Raw genomic sequence first — 24,708 nt, 5'->3', positions numbered from 1 at the left:
GTGTTGATGTTCACTTCCAGATTGTATTGGCCTGGTGCAGGAAGAAACAGAGATTATTCCAGTCCTTTTTCTCTGCAGCATATTGTTTACTTATTTTTGTATAAATAATAGGTATTATGATTTATTTTGCAGCATCTAAACACACACACACACACACACACACCAGTCTTGTGTTAATCTCACATTACTTCTTGTCTGACTGTCAAACACAAACATTTCATGCTTTTCAGAATCACAATCAAAAGGAAAGAGATAGCTGTGGAGCACCTGGGCACCCAGTGAGTCAAAGCATGTCATTATTTTACAGTTTTGTATTTAATCTTGCTCACTGAAAGTAAAAAAAAAAAAGGTATCGCTACTCCAGTGTGTTCTTACTACATAATATTTAAAATCAGAAAGATACTTTTTGTTCTATGGCCTCTCATGAGTTCTACATGTCATCAAAGTGTTTGAGCTCTGTCCTTTTTTCCTGAAAAATCATACTTGGCAACTCAGCTTTAATTTTCAAATAGCTTCTTACTTAGAACAGTAATATAACACATTAACAAGCTGAAGAAAGGGTATCAGAATGCCATTCTCCCTTTTAAGTGTCTACTTTGCTGTTTAATTAGATAGATAAGGCAAAAGAAGATAGATTCTGGTCTCTATTTTATTTGTGCAGGGATGTTGGATTATTGTAGTAGATGACCTTTAGTAGTCCATACAGCATATTTCCTATCTTGTCTTTAGCTGCAGAAAACATCTCTCACAGACATTAGCAAAACCATGTTTCTAAAAGATCTGCTAAAACCACTGCCAGCAGAACCATATTGCCTCAGGCTCAGCTACTTTATCATTAAGTAAATGCATTTGACAGGTTCTGTGCAATGATGCTGTTTCATCACTGCCACTCAGCTTTGCATTACCAGCATTTCATTGTGTTCCCACATTCAGAAATGACAGGGATCCTTCTTCACTTGTTCCAGGACAAGTGAGCCTGTGATGCATTGCCTCAGGAGCAGCAGCTGTAACAGTTATTTGTAGTGGATTATTTCCTTTACGGTGCTTTTTTGTAAGATCAATTTATATGTACAAAATGCTTTCTAAATGGCTGCTTTAGTGGCATACTTACTTCATAAATGGGCTGAGCCAAAGGGAAGTACAGAACAATGTGAAGACTCTAAGGGAGCTACAGGAAAGACTGAGGGAAAATAACTGCTTCATGGCAAACTTTGCTTGCATGGTGTTTTATTCAGACAAAGAAGGATTGCAACCCTAGGGACTGTTGTGCAGTTTTTCACAGTGCAGCGTCAAGAGAAGTTTTCTGCTTGGTGGCTGGAGATAAATGGGATGCCCTCTGGGACGCTGTGTTGCCACTCTGTTTTGGTGGCTTTGGACTTGGTATGGGGCGTGCACCATTACATGGTAGGACAGAAATTAATAACACCCAGCTGTTACATTTTTTTCCATTTAATTTACCACAACTCCATTGTCAGTATTGCTTGGCACACGTTTCATTTTACAGTTTCCAGCACACTTAGAGGCTAAATTGTGCCTTAAGCCTTCCTGAGCTGAATGGTGATGGCTTCTGTGAAGCAGTGACAGTGTCAGCATCCTCCCCTTGCCTGGGGGAGCCCTGGCTGTCTCTGCTGTCTTTGGCCTGGAAACTCTGCTGCAATCTCTCACACTTCCCCACATCAGGCTGTTTACAGGATAGCAGTGGGTGGCTGTTGGGCTGTTTGTACATCACAGCTTGCCCTGCACAGGTTAGGATGCAAGGCTGAAGGATGGCAGGTTTCTTACATTGTTTTCCCTCCTTTTCTCCCTGCAAAAGAACCACAATCATTCTCCTTTACATTCAATGAATATTTAGCCCTAGAAATTGAAAGCCTCTCCCTGCCAGTTTGGTTACTTTTTTGTTGGTTTTTTTTTAGCCCATAAACAGAAGCAGACACCTTAGGGACTGATATTTGGCAGCTGCTTTCAAGTGTCTGTATGTCTGACCTAGAAAGCAGGGAGTGTTTTTCAGTGTGTGCCAGTTACAAAGTCTGAATGGTCCATATTAATTAGAATCATCTGCAATCCTTTTAGCATGTGAGCCTCTGGCATCATTAAGGATTTTCATGCTTTCCTCCCTAAAGGATTGATAGAGTTCAGTACTCCAGATCTTTGATTATTTTTCTCATTAGCAAGCATCTCCATGCTATAAATCAAAGGAGAAGGAAAGATTGCCATTCCCAGGGTGCTTCGTAAAACCCCTTGGAAACCTGAGCCCCAGCTGCATCCAGAAGAAAATAATATTAATGTATAAAGCCCCACTTAACCATTTAGGTTAGCAGCCCATCTATACTTAGTTCTCTTTAGTTATTTACAGGCATATCATCATATATTTAGTCAGACAATCAGATGATTTTAGGGACTAAAATACTAATCCTCTTAAAACAAAACAACTTACTTGCTAAGGCCAGCTCAGCTTAAACAGTTCCCTTGCACTGAATTTCATCTTAATTTAATTAAATTGTGTAAGATCACCTCCCATTTTACACTGTTTAACGTAGTTAAACTGGTACCGTTTGTGCATATTAATGTTTTCTCCTTCTCTAGCCTATTAAAAAGACCTTAGGAAATTTCCATTCACAATTTCATGTTTTATCTGGTAAAATAAAAAGATTAAATGAGTAACTATTTCAGTAATGCAATTTTTAGGATTTTTCTTCAAGTATGTAAAGTGGGAATTGCTGCCACTGGCGAGATATTGCTATTTTTATTATTTTGTTTTATTTTTTTCCCCAAGGAGTTTTGAAACAGTCTAAGTATGCCATATAAAATTTTCCATAAGCAGAATCTATGAAAAAAATGTTTTTTCATTTAAAATTGATTTTGATTCATAAATTTTAGATGTACTTATTTACTTTAATAGTTCAAACTCAGAAAATAATTTCTGAGGTGGTCTATTAAAAGTCAGGTCATTGGGTCATGAGAATTTTTGACATTTTGACTGTTTATGTGAAAAATGTTTGATAACTCTCATACAGTGAGTTCTTGTTTCAACCCTAATTGTAGCAAAATCGTATCCCTTTTGTAACAATTTTGCTTTTCCTTCCACAAAATAAATTGTATGCAGGAAGGGAAACACTAACTCTTCTTCCAGCTAGTAGTTACCGGATTTTAGTACCAAAACAAAATGGAAAATTTGCTGAAATCTTTCACCTCCTTCTTTAGCTGAATAATACCAGACCTAAAAGTTGTAGGTTCCAACCTTCGTGTTACCTCTTTGAGTCCTCTGAAAGGTTATGGATTGCCTTTCCTAGATTTGACTATTAAATATGATTTTCTCTTTTGTGCAATTGTACTCAAAGTCCCTTGAAGTTTACTAGAAAGCTTTCCTTATATGCATATCCATAGAGTCTGGATGAAAGACTCCTAATGTGAGTACTGAAGTTCCTTTCAAGCATTTGCATGAGCTGATGGCACATAAAACTTCTGCCAAGTTCTTTCTTTACATTTGTGATAATTTGAGTTCTGTTTTGCTGCAAAGACTTACTCTTGGTATAAAAACCAAGACAAAAATAGTGTTTGAAAAAAGAATTTTCAAGGTTTTCTATGGGAATAAAACAACTTGTGCCTTGTCCCCAAACCTGTTTTTTATTACTGCACTTTCAAAATGACCATTTTGGTATCTGGCACTCAGAGTAAATCTGTGTCAGTTCTAACTGTTTGACCTTCTGTCCTCACAGATCCAGCTGCCCACAGTGACTCTCCTGTAAACCAGCATAAATTTGCAGACTAAGATTTCTTTAGATATAGAATATAAAGTGTGAGTATAATATTGCCAGGAAATCTGTAATGCAGACCTGAACCAAAGGACAGACTTCAAATATAGAAGATAAATTCAGCAGATTGGTGAATTAAATTTCTGATTTAATTAGTGGAATTCTGTGAAATAGGAATCATTTGGTCCTGTGATACATCCTTATCATTACAGGCTTACCAGAATTGTTCATCCTGATTTAAAAATCAAATGTTTTTTGAAAACTATTAAATCCATTCTGCAGCATAGCCTTGATTCAAGAAGAATTTTGAAATACATGTGTTTTAAATATTATTTGTCCGTGATTTTTTCATAAATATATCTTTTAAAAAAAGTGTTTTAAACTCATGCCATTCTTAAAAGGGCTCTTATGGTTGCCAGGCAGCTAAAAGATAGTTCCGTGCTCTCAGGGATGTCAGAGTTGCTCTTTTTATTGGTGAAGAGTGGAAGTCAGAGGTGTCAGCCTGCTTGGAAGTGTAAATGCAAACCCAAGCAAAACCTTCTGGCTGTGCTCCAGCAGTGGTGCCAAGCTCCTTGTTCTCTGAATGCATTAAGGCATTTTATTTTATGATTAGCAGTAGCAGCCCAGCTCTGAACACAGGAGTGCACAGAGAAGTCAGAGCAGACTTTGCTCCATGAGTGAGTGTCGCGTTGAGAGGCTCAAATCCTCCCCAACTGCTGATTGCCATCTTGCTTATAGTGTGCTTCAGAAAACAAGCAGCACAAGGAAGGTATTTTCTTTTTGCCAATCCTTTCAAAGTGGAACAGATCTGCAAAACAGAGCCCAGATGGCAGCAGAATAGTGGCTTAGATGCAAACCATCCATTGAGGCAAGTGGTACTTTTCCATCTCTGACTAGTAGCTTTGAATCTCCTGGATTTTTATATAGTTTGTTTTGGAGACACACTTCAAATGTACAAAAATATCAGAAAGTGAAAATCACAGTGGAGAGAATTAAAATTATAAAAAGTAGAGTGAAATTAATAAAAACAAATTGCTTATCTGTACACACATATATTTAAACATCTGCAATAATTTCTCATCAACAGTTTCTTAGTTCAGATTTTTCTATTTAATCAGCAGCAAGTTAGTAGCTTTGGAGAAAGTGCCAAAAGAAACTAGGTACAACTCTCTAAAGTAGCTAAATAATCATGTAGCCTTAAATTCATTCTGGCAATATTCAGACATTGAAAAAAAGATTGGTCTAGATACATGATAGATTACACATTGAAACTACAAATACTACTGGATTGCAATTTGCTGGCAATATTTGGTATCATATTGAAAAAATTAATTCATAAACATTTTGGCATTTTATTCTGTTGATTTTAAAAGAGGTCTCTTATCTCACAGATGTTGTGACCAGTATTTTTTAAGGTTGTATGAGTTGGGTGTAACGTGTTTTCCAATGTGCCATCATTATGAAGGTGCAGAGTTCCTAATGTAAGCAATTCTGAATCTTTTGGAAACTATAATTCAGGGTTAAAATTGTCATTTTAAACATAAGGCTTCTCCTTACATCAAAGTCAGAAGCCAGAATTGTGTTCTCTGCAGTTTTGGCCTTGTTGTTTAGCTCATTTTTCCTAATTCACTTTTTTTGCTAGTTGCATTTGAAGTTAGAAGAACAGAAAGCATGAAGCAGAGTGAACCCTGCAGGCTGTCAAGTAGCAGCTGATTGCTTCCTTATCTATTTCTCAGCAGATCAAAGTGAGAGTGAACAGTAAAAATACAAACCAGCTCTAATACCTATTCACAACTGGAGTCTCAGTTGGGTGTTTGGAACTGCTGCACGGAGCAATCTCCTGCCTTTCTGTTGATATGGAAAGAGCCCATGGTAATGTTTCACTGGTGTAGCCCTTCATTTAGGTACCTGAAGATTGTACAAACACCTCCTGCAGCATCAAGACCCCCTCCTACCACAGATGGGGAGAAAGAGGCTAGTCACATTCACATCCTTTTAGAAGTATTGCTCTGGTAAGCAAAGGTGCCTTGAGACTTCCTACAGGATAGGTGAGTCCATGTGCTCTGGGGGAGTCCCACCTTCGTTTCTGGTCTCTTTGCTTCAGTTTGGTAACAGTCTATGCTCTGCTTAGTGGATTGGCCTTTCATTCCTGAAAAACTGTGGCACAGCCTAATCTGCAGAGTCATGGCACAGTCTGCCACTGAATTGTAGGGTTAGGAGGGCATTGCTATTTCCCATATGAAGGGTCATTCTAGGACACTGCTGTTGCTGCAAGGGGAGATACTTGCTTTGGGGCCTGTCAGCTCTAGTGGTGTTTCATTAGGGACACATATGGGTATCTCAGTTCAGGAGATACCTCGGGCCTCAGTACACTGTCAGTGCAGTTTTCTCCTGGTCTGGAGAGCACAACAGCTCTTGGTGACAGGAGATGCCAGAATATGGTGTTTGCTTCCTCCAGTTCTGCTTGAAGATGTGATTTGCAATGCTGCAGAGAGGATTCTGCCCTGCAAGAAGCCCCTGGGAAAGCAGACTTTGCTGCTTTTCCTGTGAGGAGCCTTTTTTTCAGAAACATGGCTTTTCAGGCCTGGCTGCTCTTGACCTGGGAAAGGGGAGTTGGGGGAGAAAAGAAATCATGCAGAACACATGTTCTGCAGCATCAGCAACAGATGAGGGAGGATTTGATTTTGGCTGCAGAGAAGCAGAGTCACAACTAAGCTGTCAGTATGTTGCACACATGAAAAGTGTTGGATTGGGGCATGTATCCAGAGCCAAGTTCTGTTGCGATATGATGGTTATTACAGATACTAAATATCATTTTTTGATGGCAGATTAGTAACGCTATGTATTGGAACTGATGCTGTACGTGTTTCATACACTGCTGCTAAGGCCAGACCCAAAGCTGCTTAAATCAGCTGAAGAGTTCTCATGGATTCCAGACAGTTTTGGATGTCAGAATCTATGCTTCATTAATGCATTCTGATGTTGGGAATTTTCCAAAAGGTTTCAAGTGTTTTATTTTATTTGTAGTTTATTTTAGTCTTTTCCACATTTTTAATCTACATAACTGACATTATGCAATCAGAATAAAATCTTCTGGAGGTAAGGTTACACAGAGCATTGTAACATATGGCAGTGCCTGTTTTTCCATGGTAATAATAATAATACTACAGAGAAGGGAATGCTTCTGTTCAAATTCCTCCCACCTTAGATTTTGTAACAGTTCTCTGTCCTTTTAGTACTGCGCTCTGAATATCTTCCTTATGCTTTGGACTTGAATTCAGAAGAAATAACAACATTCAGTTGTTTTACCATCCAATCCTTTAGTAAATATATGACATCTGGGCCTCTTCCTCTTGTTGGTTTCTTTCTTCAGGTTATTAAAAGATGATGTGTCAAAATTATCTGGTACTTCTTCAGCAGTTAGAGCTGAAACAGCACCAGCATTGGTGCTGTCCTAACTTTGAGAAAAAATAGTTATTGAGATGCCTCTCTAAAGGAAGAGAGTGAAAGCAGATCAGTTGAAAGTGAGGTAATAACACTTGTACCTTGTCTTCTTAGTGCAACATCTAACAGCCCTCATTCCCTTTGTGCTGCTTTAGAACAATCTGTTATTTAGTGAAACAGCTTTTTATCCTTCAGTGACCAGGGTCAGCTGCTGTGCACTGAACATGTCCAAGGGGGATGGACCATGACATAGGGCTATTGTTTGCCACTATGTGGGAGACTGATACAGCACCCAGCTCTGAAACAGTGTTGGGTAGCTCTGATTAAAATAGTGTCAGTCTGTCTGGGTGGGAGAAATGGACCTATCTGGCTTAGCCCCGACTGTGCTGTTCAGTGAGTTTCCAGGGGTCCTTGCCATGCCTGTGTCACTCCACCCCTGGGAGGAGTCTGCAGGACTGGAGGCTGCTAGGGAGCACTTTTACCCGCTCAGTCTAATGCTCCTCTCTTTTCCCCATAAAAAAGTTCAACTAAAATGTTTTTCATCTCTTCTACATAGATCTGTGCCAAAATCCTTTGAGTCCATTTAGGGGAACCTTGAGCAATTTGTGCTCTCTGAGAGATCTGGAGTGGGAACACCTCAGCCTGCCTGCTGACTCCTGGGCCATGCACTTGTCCTCAGGGCCTGTGACATTACCTTCTCTGCCTCTGTCTCTGGGTGAATTGAAGTCAAACCATTGCAGTCTTCTTTTATGAAGTAAGAAAGAAAAAAGAAGAGCAAGAGCACGTTTCCCTCCTGAAGAAGGGTCTGGAGGAGGAACTCATGAACTAGTTGGAAAAAGCTGCTTTTCTGCTGAGATGCAGTGGCATTTCAAAATCCCCACTGAGGAGAGTCCACAGGAGAACAAGCGTAACTACGGTGCTCATCTGTATGATCAGGAATGTCGTACGCAATGGCTGTTCATCACAAACAGATTAGCTTTAATTTTCTAGTCAGGATGACAGCACAGGCTATTCAACATCATTTTTGGGTTGCTAAACCTCAAGGAATCTGTTTCTTTCTTTTTTGATGTTATTACCATGGAAACTGGCTAAATTGCAGGTCCAGATTACATCTTTACTGTTCACTCACTTTCATTTTGATCTGATGACATTCTTCAGGTGCCAGGAAGAGACAAAGAACAAATCAATAGTGTTCCTTGAAACAGAGTCACTCCCTGTGCTCTGCAGCCTTCACTACCTGAGTGTAGCCACTTGTGTTCTGTCTCCCAGGGCGAGAGACTTGAAACCTGAAGATTTGTTACCTTCAGCCTCATTTTGTGTGATAGCATTGCTCAGCCAAGCTGGAGAGGACAACTCAGCAAATTGCTTCATCTCTTTCTCACACCTGTGCAAGTGGTAGCACAGTGACGTGGAGCACAAATCTGGGAAATACTTTGCAGATGCACTAAAATTGTTGAAAACAGATATAATTAAGAGTCAAGGAGAATTACTATTAAAAGTAGGTGTCAGTGTCCAGAGTGGTGAAGGCTGTGTGTGAGAATCCAGATAATAAATACTTAAAGGAGGAATGTCCACATGCCAGCCTGTGATGGCCAGAACCATAAGTGTTGCTCCCATAGTTTTGGGATTTGACTGTTGTCTTGAGTGTGGGAAATCTCTAATTTTTTTTTGGCAGTTTTATCAATGTACCAGGTAAAGATGCCCTCTCTTGTGACCTGACCTGGATTCTTGGAGGTTGAACATAGGGACTGTACTTCTAGAGACCTGCTGCAAGCTCTTGCTTTAATCAAATGATAATGGTGTTCTTTCTGATGAAATAGCCTTTATCCCCCTACAAATCCTGTAGGTTTGAAAGTGACTGTTGGGGGGCAGAAACTGAAATGAGTTATGGGTATTTTCTTTTAAGAGTTTGGAAAACTTGGACATGAATGTATGAGTAGCCCCTAGGCAGCAGTAAAACTAGAAACTGGCACTTATATAACTTATATAACAAGTCCTAATATATGCAACTGACCTTGGTGACATTACAAGAGCAATCTTCACACAGATAGAATTTTTAATGGAGTATCTATAATGCATTAGTCATTGATGCCTTTGCCTTGCATCAGGCATTCAGATCTTATGACCATTTTCCACTGTACTTACACTGCAGTCAAGTTACAAGGGAAAAATCTGTTATTTCTTGCTGTATTATTTTATCTCTGACCTTTTGTAATACAGTTTAGCTTTGGAGAAGCCTTTCTTTATCAGTATAAAGTCTTTTATCCTGATAAATATTACTATGGATCATAAGTTGAGGGAAATGAGTGCATTACAGTTTTTGAATTACAGTTTTTAATTCTTTTTGTATGCACAGGGTGTTGAGATTGATTCTTTTACATTCTGAAACTACAAGAGTGCAGCATATGCCCTTGTCTGTCTGTCCAGAGAGTGAGTTAATATTGGTGAAAGAATGGGTGAGTTTACTGAGGAAAGGATGTAGAATAATTATTTGGCTTTAATAGATCTATTTCTGAACTAATTCAGTAACTTGTTGGTTTATATGAGTGATTCATTGGCAGAGGTTGCTATTGTTGCAGAAGGACTTGTGTGTATTGACCACAGCTGATTATATGGCTAGTTTTGGCTGAACTTGGTAATATTATCATCTCTATATCCTCAAAATTTGTATTCAGAAGAAATTTGGGGGGGTTTAATTTTGACAACTATCATTTTCCAGCATGTCTTCATGAAGACATGCTTGCTTAGGGAAGGAGCACTTTTCTTTGCTCTAGCCTCTGCTAGTGAGAGCAGTGCATAATCTAGTATTCATACTATGGGAAAAGGTGCTGAGGAGCCACTTGTGTGTTCCTGATTCTGTCACGGATTCTGGCAGTTTTCTTTCATGTAAGATGTGGCTTTCTGAGTGTGGAAAAATAAAGTAAAATTAAGAGACAGGGAAGGAGCAAGCATTTTTTGAAAATGTTTGCCTTGATATGCCAGTTTCTGCATTTCTAAACGGAAGGATTCTGAATATTTCACAAGACTCTGTAAAGGCTCTGTGAGTGTTTTCAAGGTGTTTTAGAGCTGGTTGCTTGGGAAACTGCGCTGCTGTGCGAGGAGCAACATTTTCACTTCAGACCACACCTCTGGAACATTTGTACATTAGGTGATAGCCTCATCTGAGAGATTGTCATAGATCTGATTTTCTCATATGTATTATTAGCCTCTTCCTCAGGAATTTTATTGGGAGGAAGAGAAAAAGGATTTGTTTGTTTATCCCAGATGCCCTCAGAGTGTCAGAGCTGGTGTCAGTGTGCCATTTGCTGTCATATGCACGCTGTGATGCTCCTGCCCAGAGCAGAGTTGTACAGGATGGATTACTGTCTGCCTCAGGAGTGTGTGAAGGGACAAACTCTTCCGTGGGGTTCATGGCAAGTGCTCAATCTACCTTATCATAAAGACATAAATAAACAGTTCCTGCAGATTTTACAAATTATTGTGAATCCATCAGCCTAAGTTAAAGAGTTAGAATTTTTCAGGAAAAGGAAAAAAACCCAACCCCATGTTTAGTTAATCAATATGTGACAGAAAATCCAGCTTTTTTCCTCTGGTTATCAATAATATGTGGATTTATTAAATTGCCTGCCCTGTCTCAGTTTGACGTACAAACCTTGTTTGACATATGGTGGCTGTTGCTTGCACCTGGAGGTTGAATGTACTATGTAGAGCATGTAACTAAGGAGATGGGGTTTTGTTCATCCTTTCAGTTAATTCTGTGTGTTCTTTTCTTCCCTCCCCTTCGTGCTGCACGGCTGATTACCACCCTAGGACCTTGCAATGGGACACAGACCCCTCAGTGCTGCAACTCCAGTCTGACTCTGAACTTGGGTATATGTCAGCTCTTTTTGTTATCCTTTCTTTGCAAGAATTATGTTGAAAATGCTTCCTAGTTGAGCTGGTTGTATGTGATTTTCATTTGCTTTTTTGACTCAAAAAGACCATAATTTAAGTTTCCTTTTTTAGTTTCATAAATAAGAAGCTTCAGCAAAGTCATATTTGTGGGAAAAAAACCCAGCTGTTTAAACAAGCTTATGAAAAGATAAATTGCTATTTCTGTTGCCTGAAACACAATACAAATAACTATTTCATTTCAGATGAAATGTTATTATTGTGGCATATATGTGCATGTATAGTTACAATGATCTTGTTTGTACCTGTTGATTCAGACTGTTCTCTGAATCATTTGCAAGACACTTTTCCCCCTCCTCTTTGCTGACTCTAGTTATGCTGTTTCCACGTGCAGTAACAATGTCCCCTTTTCCCTTAGGAGCTGTGTATGTGTTTAAAATTGTACCCTTAGGTATGATCATAGTCCAAGAGTAAGGGCCATCTTGGTTGAGCTCAGGCCTATGAAGCTTTTAACAATTTTTAGTAGAGCTAAAATTAATATTTTATAGTTTGGGATGGAACTTCTTTATCCCAACAAGTGAAAAAAAATTAGTTAATTTAAACTATGTAGAAATGCTTGCCTGCAGAGGTATTTAGGATAACCTGTTCCTCTGAAGGGGTGGGTAGCAGTACCTCAAGCTCTTCAGAGCATGAGTCACAGGTAAAACCAAATCACTATTCTGTAAAATTTGTTCTATCCGTGCTGTTCTACAGGGCTGTCTGTTTTGAGTCTCCAGGCAACTCTCTCGTGCTTTTGCTTGTTCATGTGCCACTTCATTCACCATTCTGTCAGAAAAACAACAGCTTCCCTTTGGCTGCTGATTGACAGTGCTCCCTGCTGCAGTTAGGTGTGTTACGTCTATTCACCAGGAAAGATCCAGAAGGAAAGTATCCAGAGAGTTTTCTAAACAGAAGTGTTTCTCCATATCTAGAACTCCTAGCAATGTTGGTAGTTTTCATGAGTGTGCCTTCAAATAGGTCACATATCTACAACTTTACCTGGGCTGTATCAAAAAGGTAGAGTTTTTTGAGTTATTTTAACCAACAGAAACTTTATAGAAATCCCAGCTGTTTTTTTTACAGAAGTTTAAATTAAAAGATGAGGACTCCTAGGAACAAGGTTTCTCAAACAGCTGTGCAAAGCAAGTTCCTTTATCTGACTCATGAAAAGGTAACTCTGTATGCAGAGACTTCAATCAATTACTAGCAGCCAGTGCAGAGACAGAAAAGAAGCATGCCAAAGAGCAAATCCACAGGCATACATTTTAATGGAAGTCCTGTCCCTTTTGAAAGAAAACTGTCTTCAAACCCAAGGCAGAATTAAACTTTCCTCTAGTGTTCTGAGACGAGAGCAAAAAAGAACCCCAACAAAACCAATGCAAAAGAAATCCTGCAGTCAGCAATTAAATGATGTGTGTCTCAAAACACTTCTAGCAGATACATCTTTCTTATGATACCAATGGACAGAAGGATCAGTTTTAATGCATGGGTTTTAGTCACTATCCTACTGACATCCCATCAGCAGTTTGGAAAGGAATCCTTCAAAGCTTATGTGCTCTCTAAGATGAATATTCATTGAATTTATGAAAATTATGAGAACCTCAGATGAAAAATGAGGATGGGAAAACAATAGACCATTTAGTGTTGCCCTAAGTAGAACTAAAGACTAGGACATTACTGCACATATTTGGTAAAGTCCAGATATTAAAAGGAAGCTTCAGTTGTCCTTGAGTGCTTGGGACCAAAGGCTAGGCCAACTTTTAGTAATTTGAGAACAGTTAGAGGTGGTTTGACACAGGCAATCAGCAATCAATAGATCACATTCCTTCAGATGAGGAAGGACTTCCCAGTCTTCACCAGTAATTACAGGATATGGGTGGCACAAGGCATTTGTAGAGGCACCAGCAGTTACTGAATTGGAAGTGTTTCAGATGAAGAATTCCACGCATTGTCTCAGCACAGTGCCATGGGACACAATGGGCAGAGGTTCAATTCACCCAACCAGCAGTTAAATCCAGCTCTCCTTTAGGGTCATGTTCTCCACCCTCAGGCAGTCCAGGAGATACAAAGTGACCTCATGTGAAACTGTTTTAGAATTAGGTGAGGGTCTAATTAGGTCCAGATTAGACACATAATTAATTAGGGGTTATACTTAATCAAGACCACTATCAAGAGACTCTTTCAATGCAAAGAACCTCAGTAAATGGAAAGAGTAGCCTGGGGCAGCAGGGGACTGGTTGCACAGGGAAATCAAACTGACCAAGAAGGCAACAGAGATTGCACACCTGGTGCTGAGGGAGGGAAAAGCACATGAGAGTTTGCTGGGGTGAGATATTTATTAAAGATTGAATTCACACAGATTGTAGGTTAAAGCAGCTACAAAATATAAAACTACTAAAATTTTTGCCAGCTGGAGAAACTTTTCTGCCCCCAGTAATGAGGTAGAAGTTTTTCTCTAGAGTTTTTAGACAGCTGTAGGTTTTGTGCATATTGGCTAAATCAGAGATGGTTGTAAGGAGGGACACTTGTTAATTTTTCTTCTTTGAAAAGAGGAAAGATTCAGAGCTACAACAACTGTTTCTGCTCTAGTGGTTTGTTACACAATACAGATGATTTGTACCTATTACCTGCTGAATCTAATTGCAGGCAGCTTAATAACAACCCAGGCAGAAAAAATATGGCTGATGATAAGACCTACTGAAAATTCAGTAGGTGTTATCCAGTGATGACAGTTTCCTTTTTAGACTCCCATTTCCTTCCAGACATGAATCTTAATTGAATATCTAAACTACTGTAAATTAATTAGGTCAAAACCCCTATGATTTCTGTTCTTATAACCTGGAAAATTAAGAGGATATAGATAATGTCTAAGAATTTTCTGTTTTTCCAAATTGTTCTCTTTAATAATGTGGCAAGTTGAGAAACATTGTGTCCAGGAATTTATTTCCCCATAAATGCACAAGTGTGCTCACGCTTGTTGATTCAGGTAACTGGCCTTACTTAGGTCATTTGTTTATTGTGTTTGCATTATTTCTCTGCTGAATGTTGGCATTTTTTCTGGTAAAACACGTCCAAGTGACCATTTTATATTCTTCACTTCCTGCAAACAGTCAACTAATATTCAGGAAATGAAGTGATTTTTTTCCCCCACTGCTGAGTGAACTGCACACAACTAAAAGTGTTCATCACCATGCTCAGCTGCTTCCCTTCTTTTTCCCTTACCCACTTACAGATAGTTTGCTTCACTGATTTATTTCATATGGTTTATTTAAAACAAGGGAAGTAGACAAAATAGAAGACTATAGTTGCCCGGCTCCAGTTGTGTTTTAGCTCTCCTCCAGCCATTGCATTAGGACTCCACTTATAATTATAAACCTACTTCAAGGCCACTATTAATGACTCCCGTGGAAGGCAGAATCTTCTTCTTTATGGAAATTACACACCTTGCCAGTTAAAGACTCAGTTATTGCTCCCAGCTGAACATTTGGCAGTCTAATTCATCCTGGTTTAAACCCTCTTTACCCTTTCCACAGTTGTGTGTCCCAGGCTGAGGATGAGCTCCTTTGAGCAGACAGAAGATCATAGTAATGATGGTATGAAAGAGAATTTTGTTGCATGTTAAGAGGGACACAAGCAGGCCATTTCTCTCTCCCATTTGCAGTCCCTCTCAGCAGCATGATCTAGAGGTTCAGCAACTGGACTTTATTACAGCAAATGGTTCCCAGTTTAATTTTCTTCATTGCAATGAGGTACTTCTCATGCATACTGTGTTGTGCTTCACCTTTACAAGCACTGAAGTATTTTTATCCTGTCCATAACAGCAAACATTTGTTCTTGGTGCTGATTTACATTTACCATGACTGACCTTTTGATGTTGTGTATTTCCCCTTAGACGCAGACTGCACAAACTAGGGGTGTCAAAGATTACCCAGGTCGATTTCTTACCTCGGGAGGTGGTATCATACTCCAAGGAGACACAGACACCTCTGGCCACACATCAATCTGAAGGTAAGATTTATGGTTTTTTAAAAAACCATTTTAATAGAAAATTTGCATCCAAGTTAAAGAATGTAATAAGAATAATAGTACGTCATAACATAGCTGTTTATCATGTGTTTTCTGAAAGCCAGCTATTGTTTATGTGATTAATGGCTGTTCTGATGAGAATAATTTTAAAAATCACTTTAAATGCAGGTGGAATCAAACTACTTCTGACTTACAATGAGTTGTGCTTAGATAGCAGTTTAATGGGAACAATTTTTAAAATAAATCATTATGAATATAATTAAAATTGTTCTTTATTCATTTTTTTATGCTTTCTCAAGGAAGTTATAAATTCTGTGCTTTGTAAAGAGGCGGTGTTGGAATGTTGCCCTCAGTTGTTTGGTCAGGGTAATTGTGTCCCCCTGCTGTAGGTGAAGCTTAGGGAGAATTTGCAGTTTACCTCCATATACTAGAAAGGAGGTTTGCATACTTTGATGTGGACAGTCTTTCTTTCTTTCTTTCTCTCTGCTGACATCATGCTGGCGTCTGTACTCATGGAGCTGTTTGTTGGCTCTTTAGCTCTCTTGTTGATAAATAAATACATAGAGTGGCAGAGGTTTGCTGATTTGCCATTGTTGTACTGCAGAATGCTGATTGCAGGTCAGTGGAACCATTTAAACTGATTGCAAAACAGTACATTAGCCTGATGTTGTCTGTGCGCTAGAACAAAGCAGATAGAAGAGGAAAATCTCATAGCAGTCTTGACCATAATTTTTGCTGTTTACAATGAAGGATCAAGAAAAGTTCAACAACTGAGTAATTTTCTGCAGAAGATAGTGTAGAGCTCTACTGGGCCTCATTCAGAGAAGAAAAATACTCAAGTAGGTTCAGAAGGTGGTTGTGGTGGTAAATCTGTCTAAATATAAGGTACTGTCAGGGAAAACAGAGTGATAAATGTAGCCAGTTGTTGTTGGGTTCTTTTTGTAACTGGGACCAGGGCTGCCTTAGGAAGCAGAAATTAAAACTGCTGAGCTGGATGCTCAGATTCTGCTTTTCTGGAGCACAAGTTGACCTTGGTTATCTGTGGTCTGAAATAGTGCCTTCAAACACAGACAGCTCTTTGGCTTGGATGATGCTCCTTGAGCAGTGTGTCCAGGGAGCTTTGCCTGCTCATAGGGAGAAGCTGTCTCAGAAGTCTCCCTGGGTCAGTCCAGCTCATCTCTGCTTGTTTCTCTGTGGGCTGCTGAAGCCTCGAGAAAATGGATTTTGCCCAAGTCTTTGTCTTCTTTGCTTAGGACTGGTTGATGCTCAACCCTGGAGCATTATCATGAGTTTATTGTTAGATCAGATGGAGAGGGTGTCCTTCCTCTCTGACACATGGCCTTTATCCAATGCAAGAACCTATGGATATGGGGAATTTAAGACATGGCTTTGTGTTGGCCTCCCTCAGACCTATGACTCTGGTACTCATGAGCTGATCTGCCTTTCTGGAAAGGACAGGCTCACTTAAGGAAGCATCTTCTTTCAGTAAGATCTTGCTTTTTTCCCAAGGAGCTCTTCAACTATTACAAAATCTTTTTCTTGCTAGACAAGAGGACTATCTCCAACCCTTCAAAGAAAAAAGCCCCAAACAACAGTGTGATGCCATGGAGCCTGGCAGTCAGGACAATGAGCAGAGAGGCAGTGTCGTTTGAACTGGTCCTCCTAGCACAGAGGAAAGTCATTTGTTCCTCATTTGTGTGAAAGAAGAGAAGTGCAATCATAAAACATCATGCACTTTAAACTGCCTGAGCCAAAACTGTGGTGGAAGAGGTTAAGTATGTGGGTTTGGTGGCTGGATTTGTTATATATCCTGTTCTCTGTCATCATAGCCAAGGAAAAAGCATCAACAGTAGTGGTGTTTTACATATTAAAACACAGAGGAAATATCACCCAGTCTCTTCCTTCAGATGTGTGAGGGAGGGAAAGTGTAACTTACATTTCCTTTCCCATCTGCTGCTGGGGAATTCTCTGCATATATCTTGGATATGATTATGGCTGTGCATCAGTAAAGGAGATTCAGGAAAGTTTGGCTATTCTTTTGAGAGGCTATTTAACTGGAAATTCTCTAGAGGGTAAATAAGCACTGTGATTTTGGTCTCCCAGGTCTGATGGAAATGCATTCTCAGGTTTCCAATCTCCCAAGCCTATTTATGAATGCTGAGCCCTTCATACTGTAAGTCTAAACAGGAACAGAAGAGAGAGATTCCTCAGGAGAGCACCTTAGAGAAGAAGTCTCTACACTGTTTCTATGCATTCATGTGATAAAATATAGCCATTATTTTTTCAAGATAAATTGTTCAGCCATTACTATGGTTATGGGCTCAGTTATTTAGCATCTGAAGCCTTAGAGTTTGAGAATAGAAAAGAAGAAACTTATTTACTTGAATGAGTCTGACTTCAGCGTTTGGAATTCACTTTTCACTGACTGCCTTAAATACTGGAAATGTCAAAATGCAGAATTTTAGGATGAGATTGTCCCATGCTTGCTTCTTGTTTGGAAGACAACTAATGAAGGGTACAGCTGATTGAAAAGATGGGTGAAAAGAGGACTTTGACTCCATTCAAAGTTCTTGAGTTTTTTTGAAATATCCTCATCAGGTTTTCAGCATTTGCTTCTCTAGAGAGCAAGAAAGAAACTCTGAGGTATTTTAAACCTACTGCTGTTCTGGAGCTCAGTGGATGTTCTTTGTGGTAATGGCTATTGCCCACCAAACCTAATAAAACTTGAAAAGGAAGTGTTCACTCTGGTAAGTCCAAGTGGTGCCAGAGAGCCAGATGCTATGTGCACTGAAGTCTCAGCTTGTCAGCTGCTAATTTTAGAAGAAATAGTGTGGCATTATTCTTCATTGTATAAAAAACAGATTAACTCCTCTTTTCAGAGCAGGTAATTTGCCTTTTTTCAGAGGAATAATGACATGTCATTTCTCCTACCAACTCTATTATTTAGGGAGATGTGTATATGCATCATTCAATCCTTTGATCACAAGTACCTAATTCTTTTGCTTTATTTAGGTCACAGTCAGCTTCAGCCTTTTCTTCCTTGTAGGATGACTTCAAAAACACACAGATCTTGGCTCTGGATCCTGAATAAAAAACATGCTCTTTATTTTCCCCTTCCTCCTGCTATAATCGAACTTGAATTCAGGTATTTGTAGGCATTGAGAGACATTTTACTAGCGCTGTTTTTTTCCATTCTGGAGTTGATTAAGACCTAGGCCATGCCAAATATTTTTTAAGAGTTCTCTGAGACACTTCCTTCATTGTGCAGAGGCTCTCGCATCACCCGAGGAGTGGCAGTCCCATGTAGCCTTCAATGGTTGGACCCTCCAAAGCCCTGCAGACCTGTTGTTTGCTAAAGGTGCACCTAGGAGAAAACAGAAAAGCCATGGCCTAGCATCTCCCTCACTGCTGTGCAGCAGTGGACTGAGCTCTGTATGACTGCCTGCAATCCACCTTTTCCAACAGGAAATCAGTCTGCACATTCAGGCTCTGCTAGATGCCTGCTCATCTCCAGCTTACTGTTCTGCTCTTTAATGGGCCAGGAGGTAAAATCTCAGAGAAGGGAGGTACTCTGATCTGGATCCCCTCAGAAACTGAGGGCTGCAAGGAGGAGAAATTCTGTGATCTTTCTGGCTTTGCTGTCCAGTGTCAGGAGAGTTGTTATTCCTTTTTTGCAAAGTAGAAACGACTTCATCGATAAAATGAGATGTTCTCACATTCTGCTTTGACACTGTCACTGCAAATAGGTTAGTCAGAAATGCATTCCTGAAAGAGTAGGTCCTGTGTACAAGAGAAGATCTGGTTTTCTAAAACAATGGAAGTCATGTGCACTTCATCAGTTTATCATCTTCAACAGATATTTGCTTGTGGGGGGAAAACAAATGATCTGCCATACTCACCTCCTGAGCAGGGTAACCTCATCCTACGTCAAAATGTAGCCCAGTTCTGGCAAAGAACAATGACACCTGTGATCCATCTGTTTATCTAGCTTTTCAAACACTAAGAGTATTTTGACTATTAGAGAGAAAAAGAAACCTTTCTACGCCATCTGGAAGTAGGCTGGAATGAAGTGGCAAAATGGAGTTGGAGCTCCAGAGGCTGGGCTGGGTTCTGCGTGTGTCTGACAGTGTAATTCTCTGAAGTAAGGCTCCTGAAAGTTGCCCTTTTTAAAGCAGTGAGGGAAGAGAGGGGAATTCTCTCACAGGCAGGCACAGGAGACACATGAGCCTGTCTGTGACACCAAATGTTAAGTGCCTACTGGAGGGTGAACAAAAATTCTCCAGGTGCCACTGACTGCATTGACTAGTTCTTCACTGCCAAACTTGATAAGAGAGCACTTTATAGCCATGTTGATTTAGGTTTGTCATTATGGAGTAAAATGGGTATGTCTTAAAGAGTGATATGTTGGCATCATGTGAGGCCTGTGGCCTACTTTGAGTTTTGGTAATTGGATGGGAAGTTGTCTGTGACTAGGACTGACAAGCTCCAATGCTGTGAAAGCAAGTCAGACCTCTGGAATTTTATCTTTTCCATGATAAAATCTGTAGATATTATGGATTTTATTTATACTTGGATACTATTTATACTTTGATTGTCAAGGTCCAAGATTTCCAGGTTTAATCAGTGAGGAGATCTATCTCTGTACATGCTTTAGGATGCTGTGCAGCAGCCCTCTAGCCCAGCAAACTCTTCCCAGTCCTGCTGTGCCTTGCTGTGCCTGACTGTAGCTCAGCTCTAGCTTTGTGGATGCATGCTGCACTTTGGAAAAGCCAGTCCCAGAACTGAGATCATACTTGAGCTTTCCCATGGCCAATCTGGCTAGAGCTCGTGGATCAGAAGCTGGGGTTTAAGTTAAAGAGCTTACTTTGGCTTTTCCCTTCCAGAGAATTGTAAGCTCAGCTCCAGTCTCAAAAGGACAAGTCTGGACCCAAGAATAGCTTTTAATGCCTCATTTAATGGGAAATGCAGATGCACATTTGTGCATTACCATGCGTGCAACATGTGTGTCAGGATCCATGATAATGTGTGATAGAAATTGGACATAACTAGGCGGAAAGCAAAGACCTTCTTTTGTAAACAAAAGGAGATGCTGAAAAGCAAAACTAGGATAGAAATGACTATTAAAAAGAGAAGATAACCTAAGGATGAATCAGTGTTAAAGTGGAGAAACTTTTTTAAAGAATCAGAGCCTTATTATTTTTACTAATGGGCACTAATTTTTTAATAATGTTTTGTAACTTTGTAAAATACTATGCTTCGTCCTAAGCGGTACCGTGTATCACTAGGTGTTCTTAGTTAGCTATAAAATTCCAGTTTGCCTTTTCTTCTTAGACTGCAGTCCATCCAAGTTGTACTGTGGGTCTCAATAGCTGGCATAAGAACTCTGATTCAAGATGGCTTTGTTTGATTAAATCAACAAAGCTTAATTTGTACTGTTGTACCTGACTGTACAAGATTGTACGAGACTAGAATGAAGAGGTGCAAAGATTTGAATAATTGCATTGTATAGCCTCAATATTGTCTTTCAATAATTCCTCTTTCTTCCTGTCACAAGTGCATCACCTTTTCTAAATAATAAGGTTTTCAGGGTGGATTTTAAATTTTTTTTAAATTTAGTTTTGACATAAAAATATTTCAAAGGCATTCAGGCAGCGCCCTCTGGTGGTGCAGCGCTGAAGCGCCGTGCCTGGGAACACCGGCAGGGAGGGATGCGGGAATGCTGGGGGAACCTGCGGGAATGCGGGGATGCTGGGGGAACCTGCGGGAAAACACTCGCCTGATCTTTTGCCTGAGGCAAGAATTATATTTAACAAAAGGTGCTTGAGTTGTATGACTGAGATGTGTGAATGTAAGTGCGGGTGAAAAAAGTGTGAGAAGAGACCAAGGCATTACATGGAAATTAGGGGAAAAATTATATTATTTAGAAATGTTAAAAAGCCTTGAAAAATCAGCCATAGGTATTCAGAGCAATAATATACTGGTGAAATCAGGTGCAAACCTTTGTTATTGTCAATCCGTTCTGAAGTACAATTAGTAAAGTACGATTTGTTAAGGTACATGTATTCCAGAACAGCCCCAGCAGGCAGCTACCAGGTGTGGTGGGTCTGTATTCCACTCCTCACCAGCCACAGACATTGGATGTATGCCTCTGAAGGATTTCTTCACCACCTGGCTCGTGGTAATTTTATGTGGTACAGAATTAGAATAAGGACTTGGTTTAGAAATTAGTTTCTCTGGTTTCTGTTGTGCAGAAAAATATCTTTGACACTTGTAAGGATTTCTTCTAGGAGAAAGAATGAAGAGACCACAGTCTGGTCTTGGATACTTTGGTGTTTGGGTGCAGAAAGGGACATCAAACATCTGTTCTCCTAGAATATGTAACAGACTTGGGCTCAAACAGGACTTCTGCAAGACAATCCCAGTCCATGTCTAAAAGGTGGCCTAACAGTATATTAATCAGCAGACATTGCTTCAGTATTTGCTCCCTTCCCTGTTTCCTCTAAAGACTTCTGGAAAATGGCTTTTCTCAAGATGGTTCTCAGATAGTCTTATGCAGAGAGCCCTTGTAATGCTAAACTGTTTTGAACAAGCAGATCTGACATTTTATTAAGCATCAGTAATTCTCAGGGAATTATCTACTAAGAACTGGTTTAACAAAGATTGCCTCTAGTCACACACAGTTGGAGGTCTGAAGAAGGAAAACTCTTTAGAGATCTTGGACTACTTCTTGATCATTTCATTACACAGGGATCAAGTTACTTGACTCATTGCAGCTCCTCTACAATCTTAACAAAATTTTGGGCGGGTCTCCTGAAAACCAGGCACACACGCATAGGAGTTTCCTGCTCCAAAGTGTCCCTGACCTTCTGCAGACTCTGGTTCCTTTTGCACAAGATGCCTCTGCATTAAAGGCAAGCCAAGAAAGCATATCTGGTAATTCTTTATGAGGGTGTGGAGAGAACAACAGACCCTGTCACAGCTGAACCATGCCTTCTCTAAACCATTCAGGCAACAAAAGATGAGGAGCAAACCAAAGCTTAACTGCCTTCTTAATGAAACAAGGAACCAGTTTTTGGCCTGTGCTGCCTAGGAGGGGTGTGTTGTGCAATTTTGTTCTGTGCATGGAAACAATACTGCTTCAGAGCCTTTGCAGCCATCATGGAGAAGGACCGTGCTGCACCACCCTTCCTTGACCTTCTTGATCTTCATGGGTCTTTGCTCTGTGCTTTAACCAGGTGGATCCCATCCTCCACCCAAGAAATGGGAAGCTGTTCTCTCCTAGAATAATCCCAAAAGCATTGTAGTCAGTCTCCTTGTGTGGAAACCAGTCTGCTCCTTTAGTTGCAGTGGGAAATAATGTGATTGAATGAGATCCTGGTACATCTGGTGTTGCCTGATGCAAAACAAGAGAGCTGATGTTAAGAGCCCTGACCTCAGACTCCTTTAACTAGCTGCAAGTCATCTCACAGTGCCTTTGACCCACCTCTGTGTCCTGACATCTGAAACCAGCAGTGATCCATGAATTCAGAGAGAAGCCCTGTAACACCTGTATGCAAATTGAATTCTTTGTTGGCTGGAAATGAAAACCTTCCTCTAAGTCTTTCTTCTCTGCAAAAGATCCCAGCCATGTTTTACACATGAACAACTGCTGTATTGAGCTGATTTGTTAGATGTTCCCCTCAAGCAACAAAATATTTCTAAACTTATTTGCAAATATATGACTATTAGTACGTTGCAACTTAGCTTTAACATGAGAACAAGGAAATTGTCCCACTAACGAATAGCACCATGATTTCCCCAGTCAACAGTCAGTGGAATGACAGTGGCTAATTTTTCTTTATTTGCTGTTTTCACGTGTTCGTAGTTATCACTTTATGTATAAATTCAGCAGTGTTTGAATATTCTTTGAATTAGCAGTGTGTATACATATTACAATGCTCAAATGAGAAGGTTCAGACCTAAAAATGTAAAAAGGGTGAAATTTGGGTTAACAGTGCTTCCAACAGAACAATGAAGACATGCCTTTTTGTTTTCTTCAGAAACAAAGCATGCTTTTTCCTACCATTCCTGTAATTCCTTCTTTAGACTAATGGGTGATGCCTATTCAGTATATACAAGAATAATACCCAGCACCTTCTATTATGTCTTTAGTAACCTTTGGCAAATTCTGGCTTTGTAACGTGGACCAATCTCCACTAGAATTTAAGACAAGATTAAGAAAAATGTGCATTGTAGAAGCAGCAGTTATTAATGCTCAATGCTCTAATTAGCACTTAATCTTTCTAATCCTGTAAGTAGATACAAAATCAGGGCTGAAATAGACACAGGCCATAATGTGGAAAGGCCTTCATTAGTGGTGTTAAAAAGATGTACAGAAAACTGCTTGGTTACTTCACACTTCTCAATTTGATCCTTGGCACTTGGACTCTAAGAGATGAAAAAGATTCACATGCCAAAAATCCCCTCCTCTGTTTTAACCCACAGTACTAATGTACTGGGTCAAAAATTACACAGCTGAAAGTTCTCCTGTTCAGCACCTCTCTATCTTCAATTCTATAGCTGAGCCTCAGCCTAAGAAGCTGGCTAATTGTGCCCCTCTATAGTCTCCTTTAATTGGCTCATTTCCATAGGAGAGGCCACCTGCCTTGGATAGAGCAGTGTCAGCTGCTTGCCCTCAGACTAACTGGAGAGGGAGCCAAGTGCCTGGGCTGGCTAGAGTGAAGAATTTGGCACACCCCATATGACTGCCTGCCTTGAAGATGAATGGGGATGCACCCCAAGCTGGGTCTTTGTTCACCAGGTGTGTCCCCACACTCTGACCTGAGCACCTGGGCAGAGCCCTCCAGTGGCACCCCAGGGCTCCCTTCTCCCTCCCAAGAGCTGCTCCAGGGTCATCTAAAGCCCTGCTATATTTAGTATAAAGGCAAAGTGTGGATCTCATCTATATGTAATACTTGAGAATCCCTGCTCAAAATCAGTAGCAGCTGGATCCTTTCCAGAGAATCCTTTTGCTCGCTTGCTCACAAGAGTTACCCTGAAAACTGAAGAAAGGATCTGGGTGAAGAAACCTTTAATGAAATGGATATGTCAGTAAAGTAAAAGTCTCAGCATGAATTCCCACTGGCCACTATTAATAGAAGATGGAATTCTCTTTTGCTGCAATACAATAGACTGTCTCCACAAATAATGTCACTTTTCAACCAGACCCTGGCTGTCACTTGCCCATCTATCTTATTTAAAATAAACTTAGCATGTATTCACTCTGAGCCACAATTACTTCAGATGTATGTCCTAACCATAAACCTCCAAACCAGACCTCTGTCTTCCTGCAAGCTAATACCCTACTTAAAGCACATAGGAAGTGAAAACATAATCGTTATTTTTCTGAAATGTGTTGAGCTTGAGCCACGAAGCTTCACACTTATTTTAAGTCTATAATTGCATGTTGTTGCTGTGGATACTCCTTTTTTTTCCTCACCCCAATTGTGTTGTGAAGTTTGCTACATCCAAGCTCAGTGTGGGTTCAGCTCCTCTGTGATTGGCACAAGCAGATCCC

At 40.0% G+C, this 24,708-nt stretch overlaps 1 protein-coding gene across 2 annotated transcripts in view; it reads left to right on the top strand.

The window, feature by feature from the left end:
* Positions 1–24,708, top strand: part of DYNC1I1 (dynein cytoplasmic 1 intermediate chain 1) — a 183,524-nt gene that overhangs the window by 26,655 nt on the left and 132,161 nt on the right. For both annotated transcript variants that reach the window (XM_014312120.2, XM_031066801.1), the window contains 2 exons: positions 11,007–11,066; positions 15,019–15,134. In XM_014312120.2, coding sequence (XP_014167595.1) covers positions 11,007–11,066; positions 15,019–15,134 — 176 coding nt within the window. The remainder of the gene's footprint in view (positions 1–11,006; positions 11,067–15,018; positions 15,135–24,708) is intronic.

This window comes from Geospiza fortis, unplaced genomic scaffold (genome assembly GCF_000277835.1).
Source record: "Geospiza fortis unplaced genomic scaffold, GeoFor_1.0 scaffold138, whole genome shotgun sequence".
NCBI classification, from domain to species: domain Eukaryota; kingdom Metazoa; phylum Chordata; class Aves; order Passeriformes; family Thraupidae; genus Geospiza; species Geospiza fortis.
The sequence above is the reverse complement of the archived record's forward strand: the minus strand, read 5'-3'. Positions and strand labels throughout refer to the sequence as shown.